At 33.2% G+C, this 22,395-nt stretch overlaps 1 protein-coding gene across 1 annotated transcript; it reads left to right on the forward strand.

Annotated features, from left to right (window-relative positions):
- Window positions 1-12,343: 12,343 nt before the first annotated feature.
- Window positions 12,344-21,952, forward strand: LOC100620008 (microtubule-associated protein tau-like; the record flags this gene model as incomplete). The annotated part of the gene is made up of 2 exons (XM_003340114.3): window positions 12,344-12,812; window positions 21,735-21,952. Coding segments are annotated over 2 exons (687 nt in total), but the record flags the coding sequence as incomplete, so codon positions are not given.
- Window positions 21,953-22,395: the final 443 nt, after the last annotated feature.

The following is a 22,395-nucleotide window of genomic DNA, read 5'->3' on the forward strand; positions in this document are numbered from 1 at the left end:
AATAGGATTCAAAAATTAATATGCAGTATACTAGTTTTGCTTTATGTTAGCATGATTTTACATGATTTTATATTAAATCATTAATCAATATGTTTTATCTCAGTCACTCTTAAAACAAACACCGTAGTCACATTTCATAACTCTAGAAAATCTATAAAGACATTGGCAGGAGGGAGGAAGAATCAATTCTAGATTTTTAAAAATTGTTTTAATGATCCTGAAACTTATTTTCATTCTATATAATTTAAATTTGTCTGCATATATGTATATATACACATATGTTTTACACTGTGGATGCATTTAGAACATGACATAAAAGATGCAGTATGATACAGTGGAAAGAGGTCTAGGAGTCAGTTGCTGAATATATTATTTCATAGAGTTATGAGAATGGAGAAGTTGCCTAATCTTTTTACTCTTTTCTGCAAAATGACAATAAAAATAAAATATAAAGAGGGCTTTAAGGATCCCTTTCAACTTAAACATGGTATTATAAAAATAATATTAAACAATAATACAATAACCTGTCAAGGCAGCATATTACTGAGGGTCCTAGTGTGCAGCAGCGAAAGATAATGGAAAGGTCCTAGTATTCTAACTTTAGAATTTATGTGCTTCAATTTAATACACTTTAAAGTTCCTAAATATAGTTTCAAGACAGCAAGCAAGAAGGTGAAAAAAACAGTCACCTCATTGCCAAGTTTGATCAATCACAGAGAACAAAGTATTATTGACAGCATAATTTTAATAATACCTTAAAATAGAGACAAATAGAGTGATTCTCATAAGTCAATAAAATGTTTATGACTACTGAAGGGACAAAGAAATGACAAGACAAATATTCTATGATATACTCTAAGGTATTCTCTAAATCATTTTATTATCCTGTACATTTGTTCTAATGAATATTGCTGGATAGCGAAATATTATTGCTTAAGAGTTAGGGATAGAATTTGTTTTCTTTCTTAACTTAAGGGTTTCTTAAGTGTATTTGTATTATAAATTTTGGATTGCCTTACTTTAGTATAGAGGAAATTATTATAATTACTTATTTTCATGTAACATTGAGTTAAAAAAATACTAAAATAATATATAAGATGCAGTAAGGAAATGAGAGACTGGAAATGGAACACTGGGGCTTATTTACAATAACATTAAAATTCTCAAGGGATATTTTACTTAAATCTAGCATGCCTGCTTACACTTGATTATTAGGTTACTCATTTAGTGGAACATATGGGAATTTGTATTAGCACTAGTTACATTTCACAATGGTATTTGTCCCACAAATGAATGTAAAGTCAAAAGTAATTACTGTACTCTATAGTTCAGAGTAGTTCTTAATACTTGAAAAACATTGTATGAATATGAGCTATTATTAATATTCCTTTGATATATATATGTGTGTGTATATATATATATATATATATATATATAGCCATGTCACTCTGCTAGAAGAATAATTTACTAGTTCCCTGTTGCTTTTGAATTCAAACTTTATAGTTTATATTCAAGATCATACTCAAATGGGCAACACTTAAACTTTGTAACTTTTCCTCATACCATTCTTCATTTAAACTCTACTGCAACCAAATGAAATTATTACTCTTGTGTGGGTTGTGCTTCCTAATTTTTTTTGTCCTTTGTTATACCATCCCATAAGCCTGAATTTCTCCCTATGTGCTCACAGATTTTCTTTTTTTGTTCACTAATTTTTCAATTGTGTACTATTCTTTGTGACTTCATTTTGTATTTTCCTGGCAAAGATACTGAAGTGATTTTCTATTTTCCCTTCCAGATTGTAAGGGTAATTTTAGGGTTGTGATGTGATCTAAATTAATTTTGGTCACCCGGGAAGATCTCAAATAAAATACCCAAGTCAGTTTGGAAATTTTATGGTGGTTTAATTAATATAGAGGGAAAGGATTAAGGAGAAGAGAGAGGGAAGGGTATAGGATTTCTCCCGGCTGGCCTGCGCCAGGGGGAATTCAAAGACATCTACCACGAGGTTTTTTCAGATTAGAGGCTTTCCTAAGAGGATAGTGTTTGGAAGGTAAAGGAGAAAAGAATCAGTCTAAACTCTGAGAGAGGTCAGTGAAGATGCCTCCCCTGAACTAGACTACTAAGCTTCTCCCAGTATGATATCAAGGAAACTCACTGCCATACCCAGACAATAGCTGCCACCACATCAAGATGCCAAGATGCTCATCACACTGCCACCAGAGACACCTCTCTTTGAAAAGAGGCTGGAGAGACAAAGTGACACCAAATATATAGACCATTTTTACATCCTTTCCCTGCATCGCACCTGTACCAATGGTAGCTTAAGCTTGACTTAGGACAACCCAGGGGTCTGTCAGTTGTTTCTGATTTGTCATTTGCTAGCACATGTCTGTCATAGGCCATTCTCCTCAATACTTAATCCTTAAGTAGGGGTGTAGACCTTCCTGTTTGATAGACTAATCAGGGTGGAGTAAATCTAAAGTTCACAATCCCCCTGATGATTATTGGGAGACTAGTCTCTGCAATTGATCACTAAACATAATCAACCTGCACCTCCAAATTTTCTAACTGCAGGTGCATACATAATTTCACCTTCTAAGAGGAAACTACAATAGTTAGCTGGAAAAGAGAAATAGAAAAGAGAAAGACAGCAAAACTAATGCTTGCTGAGTTCATTAACAAAAACCAATTAGGGGCAGTCCCCTTTTGGCATAAGTGTATACATTCAAATAAATGTTCAATCCAACTTCAGTTCAGTCAACCACACCCAAAGTTCATTCTGGATCTTATTGACGTAGTTTAGGTTTTTCTGGCATCTTTCTGCAACAGTTCGTTCTCTGGATTTAGGAGTTAGCAAACTTCTTTCCTTGAAGATCTTTCTCGAACATGAATTTTAAAATCTTGAGTTATGGGGGTTTGTATGAGTCAATTATTAAAAGAAGGAAAAAAAAACAAAAATATAAAGAAAAAAATGGAAGAAAGTTAAACTTTTGGTAGAAAGAAAAAAATTCAAAATCAGAACAAAAATATCAAAATCTATGTATATAAAGTGTTGAGTAACCAAGGATAAATTCATAATATGCCTTTGTGTTAGGGTCTAATTAAAGTAATTTCTAATCCCACAAGTCTGTAGGACAGAATACAATAATATTTCACTTACCCATTTTCAGCTAAGACTACAGGAAGTTGCCATACTATAAGAAAGATGGACAGTATAAATTTTGTCTGGTCATAGTCGATCAGCTGACCAGGTGGACCTACTGCTTGGGCCACATCTGCTTTTGTTGCCAAAGTCCTTTTAAAATAATATTTTCCCTGCTTTGGCCTACCAGTACATATTGACTTGGATAGAGGAACTCATTTTACTGATTCAGTCTTATCACAAATTTATTCATGTTTGGGGATAACTCCTAAATTTTTTATACCATATCATCCCCAGAGCTCCAGACAAGTTGAACAAATGAATAAACAATTTTAAATTATGATTGGAAAATTGTGCATGAAGATTCATTTGAAATGAACTGAAATTCTATCTCTGGCCCTATTTTATCTCAGAAGCAAACACAGATGTGATTTACACATCTCACCATTGAGATGCTATTTGGATATCCACATATTCAGGCACAACCAATTACCCCTGCTTATACCTCATTGTTAGGAGGGGTTACAACCATTGCTACATATATCAGGCAATTTCAAAAAAAATTTCTAGAACACCATAACTCTGGAGCTACTGTTCAAGCAGGTTCCATATAATTCTCACTTCATGATTTAAACCAAAGTGATAGTGTGTTTGTAAAGAATTTCAAACGTACTGGGTTGACTAAACCTGCTTATGATGGACCATTCAAAGTCTTATTAACTACACTGACAGCTATAAAAATTAAGGAGAGGGACTCTTGGATTCATTGTACCTATGCAAAATGAGTACCCTATGTTGATAATGAATAATTGACTATATTGATTGTATTTAAATATGGATTATGATAAGACTTCCCTATTGATGGATCTGTAATATTTTATGACATTTTATTTATGCCATACAATATTTTTCTCTCTCTTTTTGCATTTGAAGCACATGTAATTGTATTAAAAAGAACTTCTAACTATTTTTGATTTTTGCAATAAGCTAAGATATCCATTTGCTTAGCATAAAAATGCATACCCCAAAAGCTTTAGACTATGGAAAGCTGCCATTTATTGATAAATGTTATGAGACTATGATTTATGACTGTGTCTGATTCTAGGGAGTGGGATGAAAAAAAGGATCACAGACTTTATCTATGTACTGCCAAAGAAGCACAGATTCAACCTGAATCCATGTGGGATTGATGAACTTCTATGCCAATATGAAAGGACTTGAACCTAGTGTGAGACTCAAGGTTGTGGCACTTGACATATGTTAAGACACAAGATTCCTGGAACCACACTCCTTGTAAAATACTTTCTATGAAAGTACCTAACAATTGGCTTGTCTGGCTCCCCTATTCCTGAGAAATTATGAAATGATCAGACTAGGGAATGACACTTCCCTTTTACACAAAAATCTAGCCCTTTTTTCCTCTCTTATAATACAACAACTTCCTATAGTCTTGGCTGCAAATAGGTAAATGAAATATTACTGAATTTTTTCCCCTACAGATTTGTAGGACAGAAATTTACTTCAATTGGACCCTAATACATGGGCCTATTATGGATGTATTCTTTCAATTCAGAAATTTTATATACATAGTTTTTGATATTTTGATTCTGAATTTTGAATTTTTATTTCTCTCAGTTTAATTTTTCCTCTATTTATTTTTCTTTTATGCTTTTGATTTTTTCTTTTCACAATGGACTCATACACCCATAACCCAACCATTTTGAGCTGATACAGGTGTTGGTGAATATCCTCTGAATGGGGGATTGTATTGTATTTTTATTTTAAAATTTCAAGATTTAGAATTTTGTTTGAGAAGAATTTCAGGAAGTTTGCTAACTCCTTGAATCCAGATGAATGAACTCGTTGAAGAAAGACACTTGCAGAAACCTTCACTGCATCAAGAAGATCCAGAATGAACTTTTGGGTGCAATTGATTGAACAAAAGGGGATTGAACACATTGTAAATGTGCACTTTTATGCCAAAGGGGACTGCCCCCTAAATTAGCTTTTTGTCAAAACATTGGTTTTGCTTACTCTCTTTTCTATTTTTCTCTAACTATTGTAATTTCTTCTTAGAAAATGAAATATTTTATACATCTGTAGTTAGAAATTTTTAGGGGTAAACGATGATTCTGTTAAATGATCAATGGGAAGACCAGTCTCCCAATGATCATCGGGAAGGATTGTGAAGATTGGATTTGGCTATTTCCTGATTGTAACAATGAAGGTACTTAGCTCTTCCTTTATTGTGAAGATTAAATTGTAACCCCTTGTGTATTTTTAGATCTTAATCCCTAAAGTATTAACTCAGTATTTAGGGTAGATCTACTCATTTTAACTACAAAAAGGTGTTAACTAACCACAAAAAGATGTTAACTAACTAGAAAAGGTGTGACACTGATTTCATACATTGAATGGGCAGTTCTAGAGAGGAGTGTCTGCTGTGATTGGTAGACATAAAAATTTAGGGGAGGTGACACTAGAGAAAAAAGTTCTTTAAATAGGGGATTCAGTCACTTGGAGTTTGGAGTACAATCACTTGGGTTTGGAGAGAAGAACGGTTACTCAGAGCTGGAGGGAAGATAACACTTGAGGAGTGAAAACAGACACTCAGATTTGGAGTGAAGACACTTGGCTATGGAACTGGACCCCTGGAGGAGCTTGTACAAGAGACCTCAGATTGCTTTATTATTAGATGGTCACTGTGGTGAGTGAAAGGCTGACTTCTTTCCTTGCCTTTCTGGAGGTGTGAACCTCCGAGAAAGGGTCATCATCTTGAGACTCTTTTCCCCTGACTGGTGCCCTAGAATTTCTAAATGGTTTAGAGGAAGCTGGAGCTTTCTCTCTCTCTCTCCCCTTTTCTTTCTTCCTTAATATTTATCCTCTATTGTAAAATAAACTACCATAATTCCATTTACTTGAGTAATTCATTTTGGAATTTAGAAATTAAATCCCTGGAGACCATTAATTTAAATTCAAGACCAACCAATAAATTTAACGTTTTTGAATTGAAACTCTACGACTATCACCTAGTAGTTGGTTATAACGTTTTTCTTTTCCAAACATATTTCTTCCCTCTTTGTCCTTATCTCCTATACACTATTTGTATTTATGAATATTATTTTTTGTTTTAATTGGATATTTTATTTTCCTCAATTTTATTTACAAATAAATTTTAATATTTTTGTTTTTGTTTAATTTTAAGTCATAAATCCTTTCCCTCCATCTCTTCCTTCTTGAGGATATGTTAAGAAATATTATAAAGATTATACATGGGTAGTCCTGCATAACTTTTTTCCATATTAATACTTTTTGTGGAAGAAAACTCATACTAAATAGTTGAAGAAAGTGAAATGTAGTATGCTTTGTTGTGTATTTTTCTTTTTTTTTTTTTTAACACTTTTGGATATAGACCTTATAATGGTATTATAGGATCAAAGTTTATGTATATATGATTTTATAATCCTTTGAGCATAGAACCAAATGGCTTTCTAGAATGGTTGAATCATTTTACAACTCCCCTAACATTATAATATGTTTTGACAGAATAAATTTTCTTTAAATTCCAATTAATATTTAAGTAATGCTCAATTCAAAACATAATACAAACCACTTTTTCTTACAAAAAGCAGGTAACAGTACTATTTTCTCCATGTCATATATAAGAAAATTTGAACATCAGATACCTTGCCTCATATCACACATCTATTAAGTGTTGAAGAATAAGGCCAAATCAAGGCCCTCAAATTTTAGAATGCCACGATACTGACTTCCTCTTTTATAGAAACTTAATGCCAATGACGTACTATATTATTAAAATGTTATTTTTGTTTTTTTATTCTTCTCTCCTCCTTGCTCTTTCATTCCTTTGATTCCTCCCCTTCTTTGTATTTGTATTCAAAATAAATGATCTCTTGTATTTCTTTGTTGAGACTTGCAAAATATTTTTTTTCTCTTTTTCAATTCTGTCAGCTATATGGGTCATAAACTGTGCTTCCACATAATTTATTTCTCTTTGAAATCATTTAGAAGTAACTTTCTTTCACCTTATTCTCTCTTGGAATTGTTCAGGGATTTCTACCTCATTAGAGGTCCTTTGTCTCATTCATTATCCTTTTTCTTATAATTTTTTAATTGATGTGAGGACTCATTTGACTAAACTAGAAGCTATATTCCATACTTTAATAAATATCTTGCACATGGTTTATCTGTTCATGCTAAAGAATATTTAACTAAATTTTATTCCTTTTGGTATCCTTGATAGGTTTTCAGATGTCCTTCTTTTATATTCCTCTATTCTTCATTTTTTGACTCCTTTCTTTTTGACAGTGGTTTTGATGGTGAATGCCAAAGCCATCTCAGCCTTCTCCCATGATTTATTTATTTTTCCCTGTGTTTCAATTAAATTTAATTTTTTCCCAGATTACAAAATGTCAGAAAATGATTGTTAAACAATTTTAATAATTGTTTTCTGACATTTTTATTCATCTTTTCTTCCTCCCTCCCAACTTTTCCCTTCCCCAAATAGGGAGATTATATGATATAGGTTGTACATGTTATCAACAATATATTTCCATATTTGTCATATTGTGATAGAAGACATAAATCACTTACTCTAGAGAAAAATTCACAGAAGAATAAAGAATGGTGTGCTTATGCAGTCACAGAAGGTCAGTTCCTTCGATGATGTTGGATTACCTTTTTTTGCCATTTCTTATATCAATTTCATCAGTCTCATTTTTTATATTGAGTAAATCCTATGAGGCCTGTCCTTTTTTGGAGATTTCTCTAAGGCTTATTAGAGTGACATGTAGCCACAGAGGCTTGTGTCCTGGCTTTGTTCTGTTCTTCAGTCTTTTGACTGAGCTCTATGGTAAGTATTCCATGGATGTACTTATATCAGCCTAAAAAAGCTTTTGTCTTTTTGTTTTCAAGGAAGAGTTTAAAATTGAATTCTCTTGTAACATTGCCTGGGAGTTGACTTGTGGCCCTACTCTAACTTGGTGAGCTGTGGGCGAGGGAATTCTGAATAACTTAAGGATTGGCAATTAATTAGATTTCTCAATTATTATTCCAGTTTTTACCTCATTAAGTTTTGCAGTATGATACACTGTGGAGGCAGACAAAATTGTTTTGTCTTGTGCTCATAATTCCTATTATAGAAAGGATTGAAAAGACATGAAGTGTGAGAAAATTTCTAGTCTTCCATTCTCTTGATAACATTACTTGAAAAATTTAAATATCTCTTTTATACTAACATATTGACTTCATCAGTACTTAAATTCATTTACTCCTATAAAAATATATTGTTAAGGATTTGACAACTTATCCAAATGAGCACCTAAAGATTACAGACAGAAATAACTATCATGAAAATTGCTGGTTCATTTTGTCAGGATTTTTTGAATATTTTAAGTTAAAAAGTAAAATTCCTTAAAATAAAGACTAGAAATAATAGTATATGTCCTTTCATGATCCATAATTTGTCTGCTTTTATGAGTGAAGTTAATATGCCATATTCTGAAAAGAAAAAAAAAAAGAAACATAAATTGGGAAATTCAGTGAATAGTATATATGAAGAATAGGAGTTAATGTGATATATTTTTAAATTAATCAGATGAGCATATAATTTCAGAACTGGAATTGACATTTGCATTGTCATCTATTCTAATCCCTTTGTGAATATGATTACCTTGATAACTGACAGTGGTCATCCAGCTTTCATCCAGCTTTCCAGTGGCCCAGAAGTAAGATGGACCACTTCATTAGATGGTAGGTTTTCCTTCAATAAATTTGCTTCTTCCCAACTTTCATTAAAACCAGAAAATGATCTTATTTCCACTTAAAATACAGCAACAAGCATATAAAACAAAAAAATACCTAATAATTTAGTCAAGAAAACATTGATTCAAGACTAATTAAATCAGGAATTACTGAGGTGTAGATGTGTTCTCTTATAAGCAAGTTTTGATATGAAGAGCTAGAGTGTTATGCAAAAGTCATAATTATGTTAATTTCCGTCTTATGATCTTTCATTTCACTATCATAACAATTTAAATAAGATTGTAAATTCAAAATTAAATGCAAATTTAAAAAATGTTATTTTATTTTATGAAAATTATTTTATATCATGATTATTTAAAAATTGTAAAAAATTATCTTTTAATTAAAATATTATAACAAATTAAATTATCTGGAGGCTATATCTATTAAGTTTAAATTAATTTAATATTTGGCCCTTCATGAATTAGAACTAGCCAGTGGAATCCCTCACAGTCTGAACAGATGCAACAGAAATCCAATGTCCAATGGGGAAGAGAGAACCTAAGAAAGAGTGAGCAACTAAGTAGCTGGATTGGGTGAGAAAAGAGAAAAAAAGTGAATAGTTTGGTAGTTAGCCTAAGTCAAAAAAGGGAGTGAGAGCTTTGTCAGAAGAGAGGGGCCAAAGATTCTGAATTTCTCTCATGTGAGTCTTATATATCCCTTGCTATATAATCATCCAGGCCCTCCCCAGGACATCATAAGAGGTTTATGACTGAAAAACAGTCACACAAGGAATTTCCTCAAAGACCTCAGCTCCTCCCTCAATACTTGGTCAAAGGAAGCAGCAGGTCTCAGGAGGACACCAAATCACCCACCAAAATGTCTACCTAGGCCACTTCCCAACATGCCAGTCAGAGCTAACTGATTTCATCACACAAATGTGTTCTTGTTTACTTATAAACATGGAGCCTAAAACAAAAGCCAGCCCAGTAATATGTCCTTAACCCTGTTATTTTTTAAGAGACAAAAGATCTAGACAGAAGAATAGATTACTGAACCCAGTTTTATAGGTTGGCAAGGAGAGACTGTGTGAGCTTTAAAATCAAACTGTTTTATCCTGACCCCAAAGGGAAGGGCAAAAGGGACAATAATATCCCAATTTAATATTAATTTTCCACAATGTTATTTTTCAGATTAGTAGATATTTATTTTTATTTTTCTCTATGTTCACTCCTAATTAATAATTTAGGCACACACATACCCTTCATAATAAATATTCATAGTTAAAGAAACAAATTCATTCATTGACTATACCTTAAAATGTATGTCCTATCCTGCATTTTAAATCCATCATTTTTCTTACAAAAGGTGGGTAGTGTATATCAACTGGGTTTTGGGGAACCCCAAATTTGCCCCTATCTACTGAGAACTCACCCTGAGGGAAGTCCCAGACTCACCCTTTTCAGATTGAACAATAGACATTAAAGTAGGCAATGATACCATTTTAGATAAGAATAGCATGCAATCAAGTCTTAGGTATCCTTTTTTGTTTTGGTAGTATCAAAGTCCTCTCCCAGCAATCCCAGCTCATGGCTATCCATTGTAAACCAACTGCCTCTCTCCCTTTGATAATCTTGTCTTGGAATTCTCATTTCCTTATAGCTATTGTGAAACCAATCAATCATATGTCCCTGTCTTTTGTTCCCCACAAGGTATATAAGACCCCAAGTTCTATCACTCTGGAGAATCATCTCCCATGGTGATTCTTCCAGAGATATTGTCCCCAGAGCCCCAGGGTTTTGTCTCTGTATAGTATTTGGAATTGGCTCTGTGTAGAAGTTGATTATTATGAACCTGTCTCTTTACTAAATAAAGATTTGGTTTTGATGACTACTTTAGTAGTTTTGTGTTTTTCCAGATTGACATGTACATAGTCTTCAATCCTTTGGAATCATGTTTTTGTAATGATATTAATCATAACTCTATATTGTGGTTATCATGTAATAAGTTCATAGTCCAGCTATTACATATTTACTATATATGAATCCAAAATGAAATACATAATGTGTGAATATAATTTAAAGGGCAACTCTAGTCCAGCAGGCACCTCATGAGGTATGGTGCCATTGAATCAGGTGACTGGATTGTCACATGACAATTCCATTACTGACCAATATAATTCTATAGGTGAGGTGTTTGAAATTCAAGACTTTAGTATGGAAATTGAAGTAAATAAAGCCTGACCAATTAGAGATTCAGAGAAGAGGGAATAGATTAGCAATTAAAAGGCTCTTTTTCCTTCCAGGACCTGAGTATCTCTGTCTCCCTTATCTAATCAGATGGAGTGATCTTGCAAGGCAAGTGGTAATTGAGATCTATCTGGCTGAGGAATCTCTGGCATTCTTCCACTTGGAGAGGCCTGAAATCAAACCAGGGCCAGCAGTTGCTTGGAGATTTTTTTAAGCTAACCAGGTAGCTTTTTTCTCTTTCTCTCTAACATAGACTAATAAATAATTATAATTTAATGTACCATCTCCAAGACAATCTTAATCATTACATTAATTTCTAATGTTCCTTAGCATACCATACTTCATGACTTAGTCATAATTTATGCTTTGGACATGATGAGTTGTGATTCTGTTTTAATCCAGTGAGATGAATGACCCAAGAAAATAGTCAAATCTCTAAGACTCCCTCTAAATGAAGGGATTCTTATTTTCCAGGATTATTTCATTTGAGTAATCATTCATATTTCAGAAAGGAGAAAATCCAAGCAGAATATGCTACCCTCTGTGATATACTTGTTTGATGTAGCTGAGTAGTTCATTAGATAAGAGTAAAAGTCTTGGAATGGGACCTTACTGGATTTTACAGGTGAGGAAATTCCACCCTGATGAGATGAAATGACTTGCCCTAGGTCACATATGAACTAAGTAAAAGAGTTGGGATTAAAACCCAAGTGCAGTGATGTGCTAGGCTCTTTTTAACATACCGCACTGTCTCATTGTCAGGAAGTCATGAGAGCCCATTGACATGAAATGAATGATCTGCAAAATTAAAGGAATTGAGATGAACTAAAAACAAAACAAAACAAAAGAAACAAACAAAAACTCAGGCAAACCATATCAGGGAAATTCCTAAAACTAGAGTTACCCTTTAAATTCCATGAGGCCCTCATGACTCCCAATATAAAATACCTGACCTTGGAAATTACCCTCCTTTGATTGCCCCATTGAATTGATATGAAAGAATATAAAAACCCTAGAATGGAGGCATTGGGGTCAACCTCTATGTTTTTCCACTTAAAATGTCTTGCTGGCAAAGGATTTACCCCCTTGTTATTTTACTAATAAATATTTTTCTCTTTACCTTAAAAAAACATACACAATCACACACACTTTCAGACTTCTGCGTTTCCCATTCTGGACTTAAAAAAATGTCAGGTCCAAGATTGGGTCCACTGAAAACTTAAAACATCACCCAGGAGGTGGAAAGGTGCAAATAGTATACAAGCCAGTTGACCTGAGCAAGATGACTTCCAAGTGTGGCTCACTGGGCAACATCCACCACAAACCAGGTGGTGGCCAGGTGGAAGTAAAATTCGAGAAATTGTACTTCAAGGAAAAAGTTCAATCAAAGATTGGTTCCCTGGATTACATCACCTATGTCTCTGGTGGAAGAAACAAGAAGATTGAATCTCACAAGCTAACCTTCCATGAGAACATCAAAGCCAAGACTGACCATGGAGCAGAAATTGTCTATAAGTCACCCACCATGTCTGGGGACATCTCTCCCCAGCACTTCAGCAATGTCTTTTCTACTGGAAGCATCAATATAGTGGTCTCCCCTCAGCTTGCCGCGTTGGCTGACAAAGTCTCTGCCTCTCTGGCCAAGCAGCTCATTGGCTTGAGCTTCAGAACCTCAAATCTGATGGGAATAAAAACAAATTTTGTCTTTTAAAAAAACAACAAAAAAACAAACAAGAACTTGGGATTTATGATTTTTCATTACTGTGATTTGAGCAGTACACTAAATACTAGAGATTGGAAAAAAAAGATTGTTAGATGAACTTTTTGTTTCTTCCTCAAAGGATTGGGGTGTGAGGTAGAAGAGAAATTAGATTTGTTCATTTACAAGATAAATTTTAATTTTGAAAAGAAAATGAAACATCAATAAGGCAAATATCTATGCAAATATGATTGTAAATAAAAGGGAATGATGGAGATGATATGTAATACAAGGCATCCTGATGTTAGAGGGAAGCATTTGGACTGATGTATTTGTGGAAAGCTTCAGAGACAGACCTTGAATAATAAATCAGGTAAGCAATGCATCTTCTAGAAGAAAAGCAATAACAACATTTTTGAAATATGTGCTTCTTGTAGATACTGGACTAAATCAGATGATCTCCTGAGACCAATTTCTGTTCTATGATTTAATAGAGTACATTAATCTATGAATCTTATTATATTTTTCCTGGATGGAACAATAATAGCCAGGATTTAAATAATGTTTTACATTTTTCAAAAAGCTCCACAAATGTAAAATTATTAATCCTCCAGAATTAAAATAAAATACATTGATTAGATTGTGAACAGAACTTAAAAGTCTATCCAGTCCAAGTTCCTATTTTAACAGATAAAGAAATTATGGCATAGTAAAGGTAAAATAAGTCACCTGAGATCACAAAGGGAGTAGATAGGATTTTAACTTATGTTATTAAATTCCAAATCAAGCATTTCCATCCTACCTCATTTTGTGATAAATTTGGATGATTTGTGCTTCACCTTTTATATTTATGGGAAAATGTTTTTAAAAGAAAAATAAAGCTTGAAGTGGTAAGAAATATATAATATTTTATTAATTTATTTAATATTTTTCTAATTCCATGTAAACATTTAATAATTTTTATTATCTCCTTGCTTCATTCCCCTCACCTCTCATTGAGAAGTCAAACAATTTCATATAGGTTATGCTTTTTCAATCATACAAAGCATGTCCATATTATTTATGTCCAAAGAAAATTAAAAACACAAACCAGAGAGGAGTCAGGAAAGAAAATTAGGTGAAAAAAAAAAGGATACTATGATTTAATCTTCTGTAAAAATTCCTCAAATCTTTCTCTGGAGGTAGATAGTATTTTTCCTCTTGAGTCTTTCTGAATTGTGTTAGATAACTGTATTTTAGAGAATTGCTAAATCATTCACAGTTGATCATTATACAGTATTTCTTTTACTATGTAAAATATTCTTCTTGTTCTGTCAAATTCACTTTATATCAGTTCATATAAGTCTTTCCACTTTCTTTTTGAGAGCAACCTACTCATCAATTCTTAAAGTCCAATACTATTCTATTACAGCCATACCACAATATTTCACAGTTAATGGATATCACCTCAAATTACAATTCAATTATCATACCACAAAAAGAGATCTTACAAATATTTTGTATATAATTTTCTTTAATTTTCCTTTATCACTATTTGATAATAGACCAAGTAATGCTATTATTTGGTGAAAGGGTAAGCAAAGCATTACAGTGTTTGGTAATTAAAGTTCCAGAATGATTGAATCAGTGCACATCTCCACTAAATTTTCATCAGTGTCTAAATTTTTCAACATCCCCTTAACCTATGGTACTTTCTTATATTAGCCATTGTTAGGTGTAAGGCAGTACCTCAACATTGTTTTAATTTGGACTTCTCTAATTAATATTGATTCATCACATTTTTATATGATTATAGGTAACTTGAATTTCTTTACCTGTTCATATCCTTTGTCTATTTATCAATTGGTGAAAGATGTGCATTATTAGAAATTTGACTCTATATTGGAGAAGTGAGAACTTTATTTGAGAAAATTGCTAAAAAAAAAACTACTCCTAGTTTTTTTTGTTTGTTTGTTTGTTTTCCTTCTGATTTTTGCTGCATTGGTTTTGTTTCTATAAACCCTTTAAATTTTGTGCTATTCAAATGAACAATTTTACATTCTCATACTGGACACTGTTATTATGGGATTTTTCAAGGGAAGGAGACAAGAGGTAAACATCTAAATATTTTAAATATATTGGTGGGGAACGGTAGAGGAAGGAGGGTGACAAAGGAGAAGGATGAAGTTCTTGATCGTATTCTTGTGAATCTTAAAATTGCTCAAACTATATCTTAGAAGATTTGGTTAAACTATACCCCTATTGTAACAATGGAGGAACTTGGTCAGGAATGTATTGAGAACTTTTAAAATTACTCCACCCTACTCAGACAGTGCCTTAGGGGAAGATAAAGTTGCAAACTCCTGACTGAACAATGAAAATTCCCTAACTCATACTTATAATAAAGCTAGAACCTTAAGCTAGGTCTGTTTTTAGATCTCATACAAAAAGGTGCTAACTACCTATGAAGGTTAAATTAGTCACTAAAAGGTCAAGCAACTTACAAAAGGCAAGCTTAACAAAAAGAGGTGTGAAGTTTTTATCTAACTAGAGTAGGTGAGAACAAAAGAAGATGTGAACTAAGAATAGGCAGTCCTGGGGGGAAAAAGCATCTACTGTGATTGGTAGATGTGAAAATGTAGGGGAGATGACATAAGAGAAAATGTCTTTAAAAGGAGAATTCAGTTCAGTTTGGGGGGGTTTCAGTTTGGAAGTTGAATTGGAGGAGGAGTTCAGTTCAGTGGAGGACTGGTGCTTGCTTGAAGACGATCTTGTGGTGAGTGATAAAGACTGACTCACTCCTAGGCCCTTTCTACTATTTTCTCTTTCCTCTCTCTCTCCTTCCATTAATTACTTCATTTGTATTAATTAAAATCTCCATAAAACCCAGCTGACTTGGGTATTTTCATATTTGGGAATTTTCCCATGGTGACCACTTAATTTTAGATTTTAAATCAAGACACTAAAAATTATCTTTACAGTTTGGTCGAAACCTTTACAGTTTTGGCAATTCAGTCTTGGCAAACCACATTTTCACGGTTACATTCTCAAACTAATTTCCTTAATACTATTCTATAAGCTAACTTATCTAGAATAAGATAAGTTTCCCCCAAACAAAACCCCACAAACTGAGCCCAGTAAGTGAGACAAAATCCCAGAGGTAAATTCCAAAATAGGTCCAGAAGAGAAGTGATCATTTTTCAGTCTAGCTTGGCAGTCAGTTCAAGCAGTTTTTCTCCTCTCAAGCTGGTATCTCACAAAGGGCCAGAAAACTTGTAGAAAGATGGAAATTATAGCTACTCCAGAAGCTTCACCCAGAAGTCTGGTTTCAGTTGGGACCTTAGAATCTTGACCCAGACTCTCATGAGATTTTCTGTCACATGTCCCTGTCAATCATTTTTGCAGCAAGGAGTCTTTGCTTACTACAACACTATCTCTTGTTTGATCAAAAATGTTTCTCTTATCTATTAATTGATAGGTAAACTCTTCTATTCTCCCTTAATTTTACCCAGGTATATTCTTTTTTACCTAAAGCAGGTACCCATTTTGAACTTGGTATATGATGTGACATGTTTGTCTATGTCTAATTTCTAGCAGTTTTTGTCAAATAGTGATTTCAGGTTGTAAAGGTTTGGATATTTGGATTTATCAAGAGCAGATGAGTATGGCTATTTATTATTATGTATTGTGTACCTAATCTATTCCACTGAGTCCTTGCTCTCTTTCTTGGCTGGTATGAGACTGTTTTAATGATTACTGCTTTTTATAATGTAAGATCTGATACAACTAAGTCATCTTCATTCACTTTACCTTAGTGTTTCCATTGATATTTCTGATCTTTTGTTCTTCCAAATGAATTTCATTTTTTTCTAGTTCTGTAAAACATTACTATTAATTTGAAATTTTGAGTGATATGGCACTAAGTAAATTAATTTAGATGGAATTGTCATTTTTTACATATCAGCTCAACCTTCTCATGATCAAATAATATTTTTCCAAGTTGTGTAGATCTGCTTTAATTTGTGCAAAGAATGTTTCACAATTGTGTTGATGTAATTCTTGAATTTGTCATGCAGGTAGTGTCTGAAGTATTTTATATTGTCTATGGTTATTTTAAATGGAATTTTGTTTTCTATCTACTGCTGCTATACTTAATTGGTAATATACATGATGATGATCTATGTGGGTTTATTTTATATCCTACAACTTTATTGTAGTTATTATTTCAACAAGCATTTTAATAGATTCTCCAAATATATTATCTACAAAGAATTATAGTTTTGTTTACTTGTAGCCTATTAAAATTCCTTCAATTTCCTTTTCCTTCTATCATTGCTATACCTAGGGTTTCTAATATAATATTGAATAATGGTTGTGATAATGGGCATCCTTGCTTTACCCAATAAATGATCTTAATGGAAAGGCTTTTGCTTTTCCCCCATTACAGATAATGCTTGCTTTTTTTTCTTAGCTAATATTCATCGTTTTAAGGAAAGTTTCCTTTTTTCTTGTGATTTATAGAGGTTTTAAGTGGAGTGTTGCTTTTTCTGCATCAATTCAAATAAAAACTTTTATTGGTTTTATTTTTGATATGGATAATTATGCTAATAATTCTCATTTTCTTAACTTCTTTCCTTTCTCTTATTTGATAAAATGTTTATTTTTATGATAGGGGGAAGTTTAAGTCCCCCACATATAGTTTTACTGTCTATTTCATCCTGTAATTCATTTTTTCCTAAGGATGCCACAGGTGTTTTTTTTAATTTATTTTTTTCTAAAACAGGTACTTAATTATTCTATTTCCTTTTCTGACAATTATAGCAACTTATATTTTTGTAAATACCATTTCACTTAGATTGTTAGATAGATTAGCATTTAATTGGGCAAAATAACTCCTAATAATTCATGTAATTTCATCTTTGTTGATATTCAACCTTCAATTCTAATACTGATAATTTGATTTTCTCCTTTCTTTTTTTAAATTAAGTTAACCAGTAGTTCAGGGTTTTCTTTTTTCAAAAACCAGCTCCTACTTTAATTTATTCAATAGTTTTTTTTTTAATTTTATGTTTACCTTCCTCTGCTTCTCTTGAATCCTGTGTTTGAAAGTCAGATTTTCTATTCACATTTTTTTTATCAAGAATGTTTGAAAGTTCTCTATTTTAATAAGTGCTCATTTTTTCCTTGAAGGATTATACTCAGTTTTTTCTGGGCAGCTGAATCATGACTATAATGCTGTCTTCTTTGCCCTCTATAATATTGTATTGAAGGCCCTTTGACTCTTTACTGCAGAAATTGTTATCCTGACTATGGCTCCATATTTTGAATTTTTTTCTGCTGCTATTTTATTATTGATTGATAAGCATAATTAATAAGATAAAGCTATTGTTGATTTATCTAATTTTGTAGTAAGAGATAATCCCAGTTATTAATAGATTTAATAGCTGAGTTGAGTCAACTTTAAAATTCATAGTAAGCTAATCACTTAATAGCAGGTAAATTAAAATTAATACAAATAACTTTGTGAGAGTAAGATTATATAGTAGATTTAAGTAAGAGTTCATAGGTTTTAATTCCCTTTTCTGATCACTGGATGTTGTGAGAAGGAAATTTAATTAAGCAGCCTTTCATTTATATTAGCTAAAGAATCCCTTTAGTTTGATGTCTTGCAATTATGTGATTTGTAGTAAAAATATAGTTCCAGACAAAAGTCTGAATATGTAACCAGATTAAGAATGTAGCCCTAGGGTAGTAACCTGGGTAATAGTATTAAGCATGTGCTACCATAAGTTTGTTACAACAGTAATCATAATTGTGTGATCTTATTACATTATGCTATTCTTTATATCAAATTGATTTACATTGGCAGGTGGCAAGTCCTGAGGGAAGGTTGGATATTTCTACAAAATGGGCATTGGGATTTACTACATCAAGAATGATCCCTATAAGAAGCATCCAAAGTGTTCTAACTTGTCCATGAGCTGTAAGTTCCTTCTACTTACATTCAGAATGGACCCTAGCTTATCCCTTACTCTGTAAGTTCCTCTTTTTGCCTTTAAAAATCTGGCAATGGCTATGATGAGGGTTTCTCAGACCTTTCTGGGAGTATCTGTAAACCTTTGACTTGTTTTCCTTTCCTACCAAATGAAATCATACTTAACTCAGAGTACTTATATAGTGGAAAATCCTCAGATCTCCCCTTTAGGGACCCCCTTATGCCCCAAGGTCTGGCTTTGTAAGGCTGACACACCCAGAAACTTGTTACAAATAGGGTGATCAATAGCCCCTCCTTCCCCTTCACCTGCTAGAACAAAACAGTTGTTCTACTTCATAGGTCATTGTTATTCCCCATGCTGTGACCTAACAAATCCATGATGAATGTCTGTCCTTTTCTATGGTCTGATGCCCATACTTGGCTGTCATGTTTGTGTTCATAACCCATGGAAACCCATAGAAACCCCTAATTGTGTATGTATCATATAACCCATGGAAGCCATTGTGTATGTATCATATGTAAGTATTAAATTGGGGTTTTGGCTGAATAAGAGAGTTATAAATTCAATGTTGTAGTCACTGAATTAAAAATATTATCCCTAAGCCAGAAAACCAAACCAAACCAAAGAAACAAACAAACAAAAAAAATTATTATCAGTTTTTATTTATAATGAGAAAGATAAAGAATTGGAGTATAAAATCTATGAGGGAAAAAGGTAAAGAGTTGACTAGCCTACCCTAAATACTGACCCTATGAAATTCAGTTCACTCCTGGACAAAGTTCCCATCTCCACATGGAAGTCCAAGTTACTCACCAGTAAGTGGATGTAGGATCCAATGAAAAGAGTATCTCCACAGAACTCACATTGATGGGAGTGTCCCACCAAAGCACCAATGAGCAGAGGTTCTCCTCACAGAGCTACAAAGTCAGGAATCTCTCCAAGTCAGAAGTCCTGAAGAGAAGTTGAAAGGAGAAGTGCCAAGGAAGAAGTCCTCCAAAGAAGTCAAAAGGAGTAATGACAAAGACAGGAAGTTCCAGACTTTTTATAGTCATTTTTTCCATGCCACTTCCTGTCCCTTCCTCTCTTCAAAGGAGCCAATCACAGCTTCCAAATTGCCTAGCACTGCTCAGGGGGGGGGGGGATGTGTCTGTGGGATCCACCTCTTGTCCTCTGAGAGTGTAAACTCATCAAAGGATTCACAAGTTTCTGATTATTGACTTAAAAGGGTGGAGCTATCTAAGTAAGTGGCTTGTGAATTCTCTTACTTGAATGATAACAAAGTGTTAAGTAGGGGTTTCTTGATTGATTAACTCAAAATTGGCAAAGAGAATAAAGAATTCCCTTTCACACATTCAAACCATGGAGACTCTTGTGTATATATTATGGAACCTATTGAAATCCTTCCCAATTGATGATGTATAAAATATCCATATCCTGTTAACCTGGGGCCCATAACTTTGAGGAAATTCCTTCTGGTTCCACATGGGTAATAAATCTTTCCTTCCTTCTTTCCTTTTGAGTGACAATTGTGGTTTCCTGCATGACTGAAAATTTCAGAACACTTTTCCAGTCTTGTTCTTTTACTGATAATGTGAGACTCCTGTTTTTAAGTAGCACCAAACTTTTAAAACCACAAAGTTGTGACAATACTGTACTGAAAGTTGGCAATAGTTTAAAAATTAAATGTAAGAAGCTCTAGGGAGCACCCTAGACAAAGTGATCTGTCTTGTTTAAATGAAAAAAAACTCTTAAAAAAATTTCCATGACCTAGAAGTTCTTGTTATTTATGTCAAGAACAACCCCTATAAATGTTCATCCCACAACCCATCAGTTCTCTTTTACTTTAAATCTCTAATCCATTTGTCTCAGACCAAACTGAATGTCTGCAAATCTACTGACTTTCTATGATTTGCAAGTACATTAAAGTCAATATACTCAGAAGTTTTTGTTTCCTGTATTTTTACTTTATTTGGCTCTTTGGAATTATCCTTGGTCTATGTGCTGCTGAATTTGCCTATAATATTCCTGAGAGTTTTGATTCGATTATTTTTTCAGGAAGTGATTAATATGTACTTTTAATTTCTATTTTAGACTCTGTTTTTAGTATATCAGGTCAGTTTTCATTGATAATTTCTTAAAAGATGATGTCTAGGTTCTTTTTGATCATGGTTTCAGATAGTCCAATAATTTTAATCTCTCCTCAATCTAATTTTTAGGTCACTTTTTCCAAATGAGATAATTCACATTTTCTCTTATTTTTCAGTTATTGTTTTCATTTTTAAATTATTTCTTGTTGTCGTGGGGTCCATTTTACTATTTTTTAACATTTATGAAATTATTTGCTTCAATGAATTTCCATTCAGACTTTCCATTTGGTCAGATCTATTTGTTAAGTTCTATCTCTCTTCAGTAGATTTTTCTTACTTTTTTATTAATTTTCTCTCTACTCTTATTTGATTAAAAATTATGTTTTAATCACTTACATCTTACACATTAGAATTAATATATAGTACTAATTTTAAGCCAGAAGAATGGAAAGGGCTAGGCAATGGAGATTAAGTGAGTTGCCTAGCATCACACAGCTGGGAAGTATTTGAGGGTAGATTTGAACCTAGGGTCTCCCATCTCTAGGTCAGGTCTGATTCTCTATCTGCTCAAAAACTTAGAAGCCCCCTTCTGCTTGCTTTTTAAAATCTTTTTGAGTTCTTCCAAGGTCTTAGAAAAATTCAATTTTTCCTTTAGGTTTTGCACCTAGATGGTTTGATTTCATTAATTTCTTTTGAGTTTGTATTTTGATCATCTCTTCCACCATTTTAACTTTATATAATCAGGTTATTTTTTATTGTTATTGTTTTTTCATTTTAGTGTCTATTTTTTTTACTTTAAATATTATGTTTAATTAGAATCTGCTTCTGAGTTGAAGGAAACATATTCCCAAGCTTCAGGTTTAACTTTTGTTGCCGATTTCAGAGGTAGATTTGGAAAAGCTTGTAAGCTTTCAGTTTTTCCAAGGTGTTATGATCTAAAGAAAGGTCTGGTCACTGCTCTTTTACCCTATTCTTTGGTCTGTGACGACAGGAACTCTTTTCTGTTCCTGCTGGTGACCCTTCTTCCCCTTTGACTGTGACCCAGAGACACATAAAGCCAATACAACAGAGTCCTGCTTTGAGAACCAGAAAAGGTTTCCTGTAATCTCATTCTGATCAGCTTCTGATTCCTTTATTGTCCATGGGGTGAGAGTTCTGGATACGTTCAAGGCAGATCTAGTCATCCCCAAGGTGTGCTGCTGGTTTGCCAGGCATGAAGTGTGCTGGACTGATCTTCATTCTCTCTTGACAAAGTAGAACTCTTCTGGTGAACTTCTAAATCATCTTGGGATAGAAAATTGAAAAATTTGGGAAAAACTTAGGAAAAGTAAAATTATTTTGTTTCTCCTACTGATCAATAATTCTTTTTAAGGTGTTATTTTAAAGTTTGGAGATAAAATTGAGATCACTCAGTGAATAGCTTTTCCCACCTTGGCTCTTCCACACTAATAATTTCAAAAAATAAAAAATATGTTTT

This window comes from Monodelphis domestica, chromosome 2 (assembly GCF_027887165.1).
Source record: "Monodelphis domestica isolate mMonDom1 chromosome 2, mMonDom1.pri, whole genome shotgun sequence".
Lineage (NCBI taxonomy): Eukaryota > Metazoa > Chordata > Mammalia > Didelphimorphia > Didelphidae > Monodelphis > Monodelphis domestica.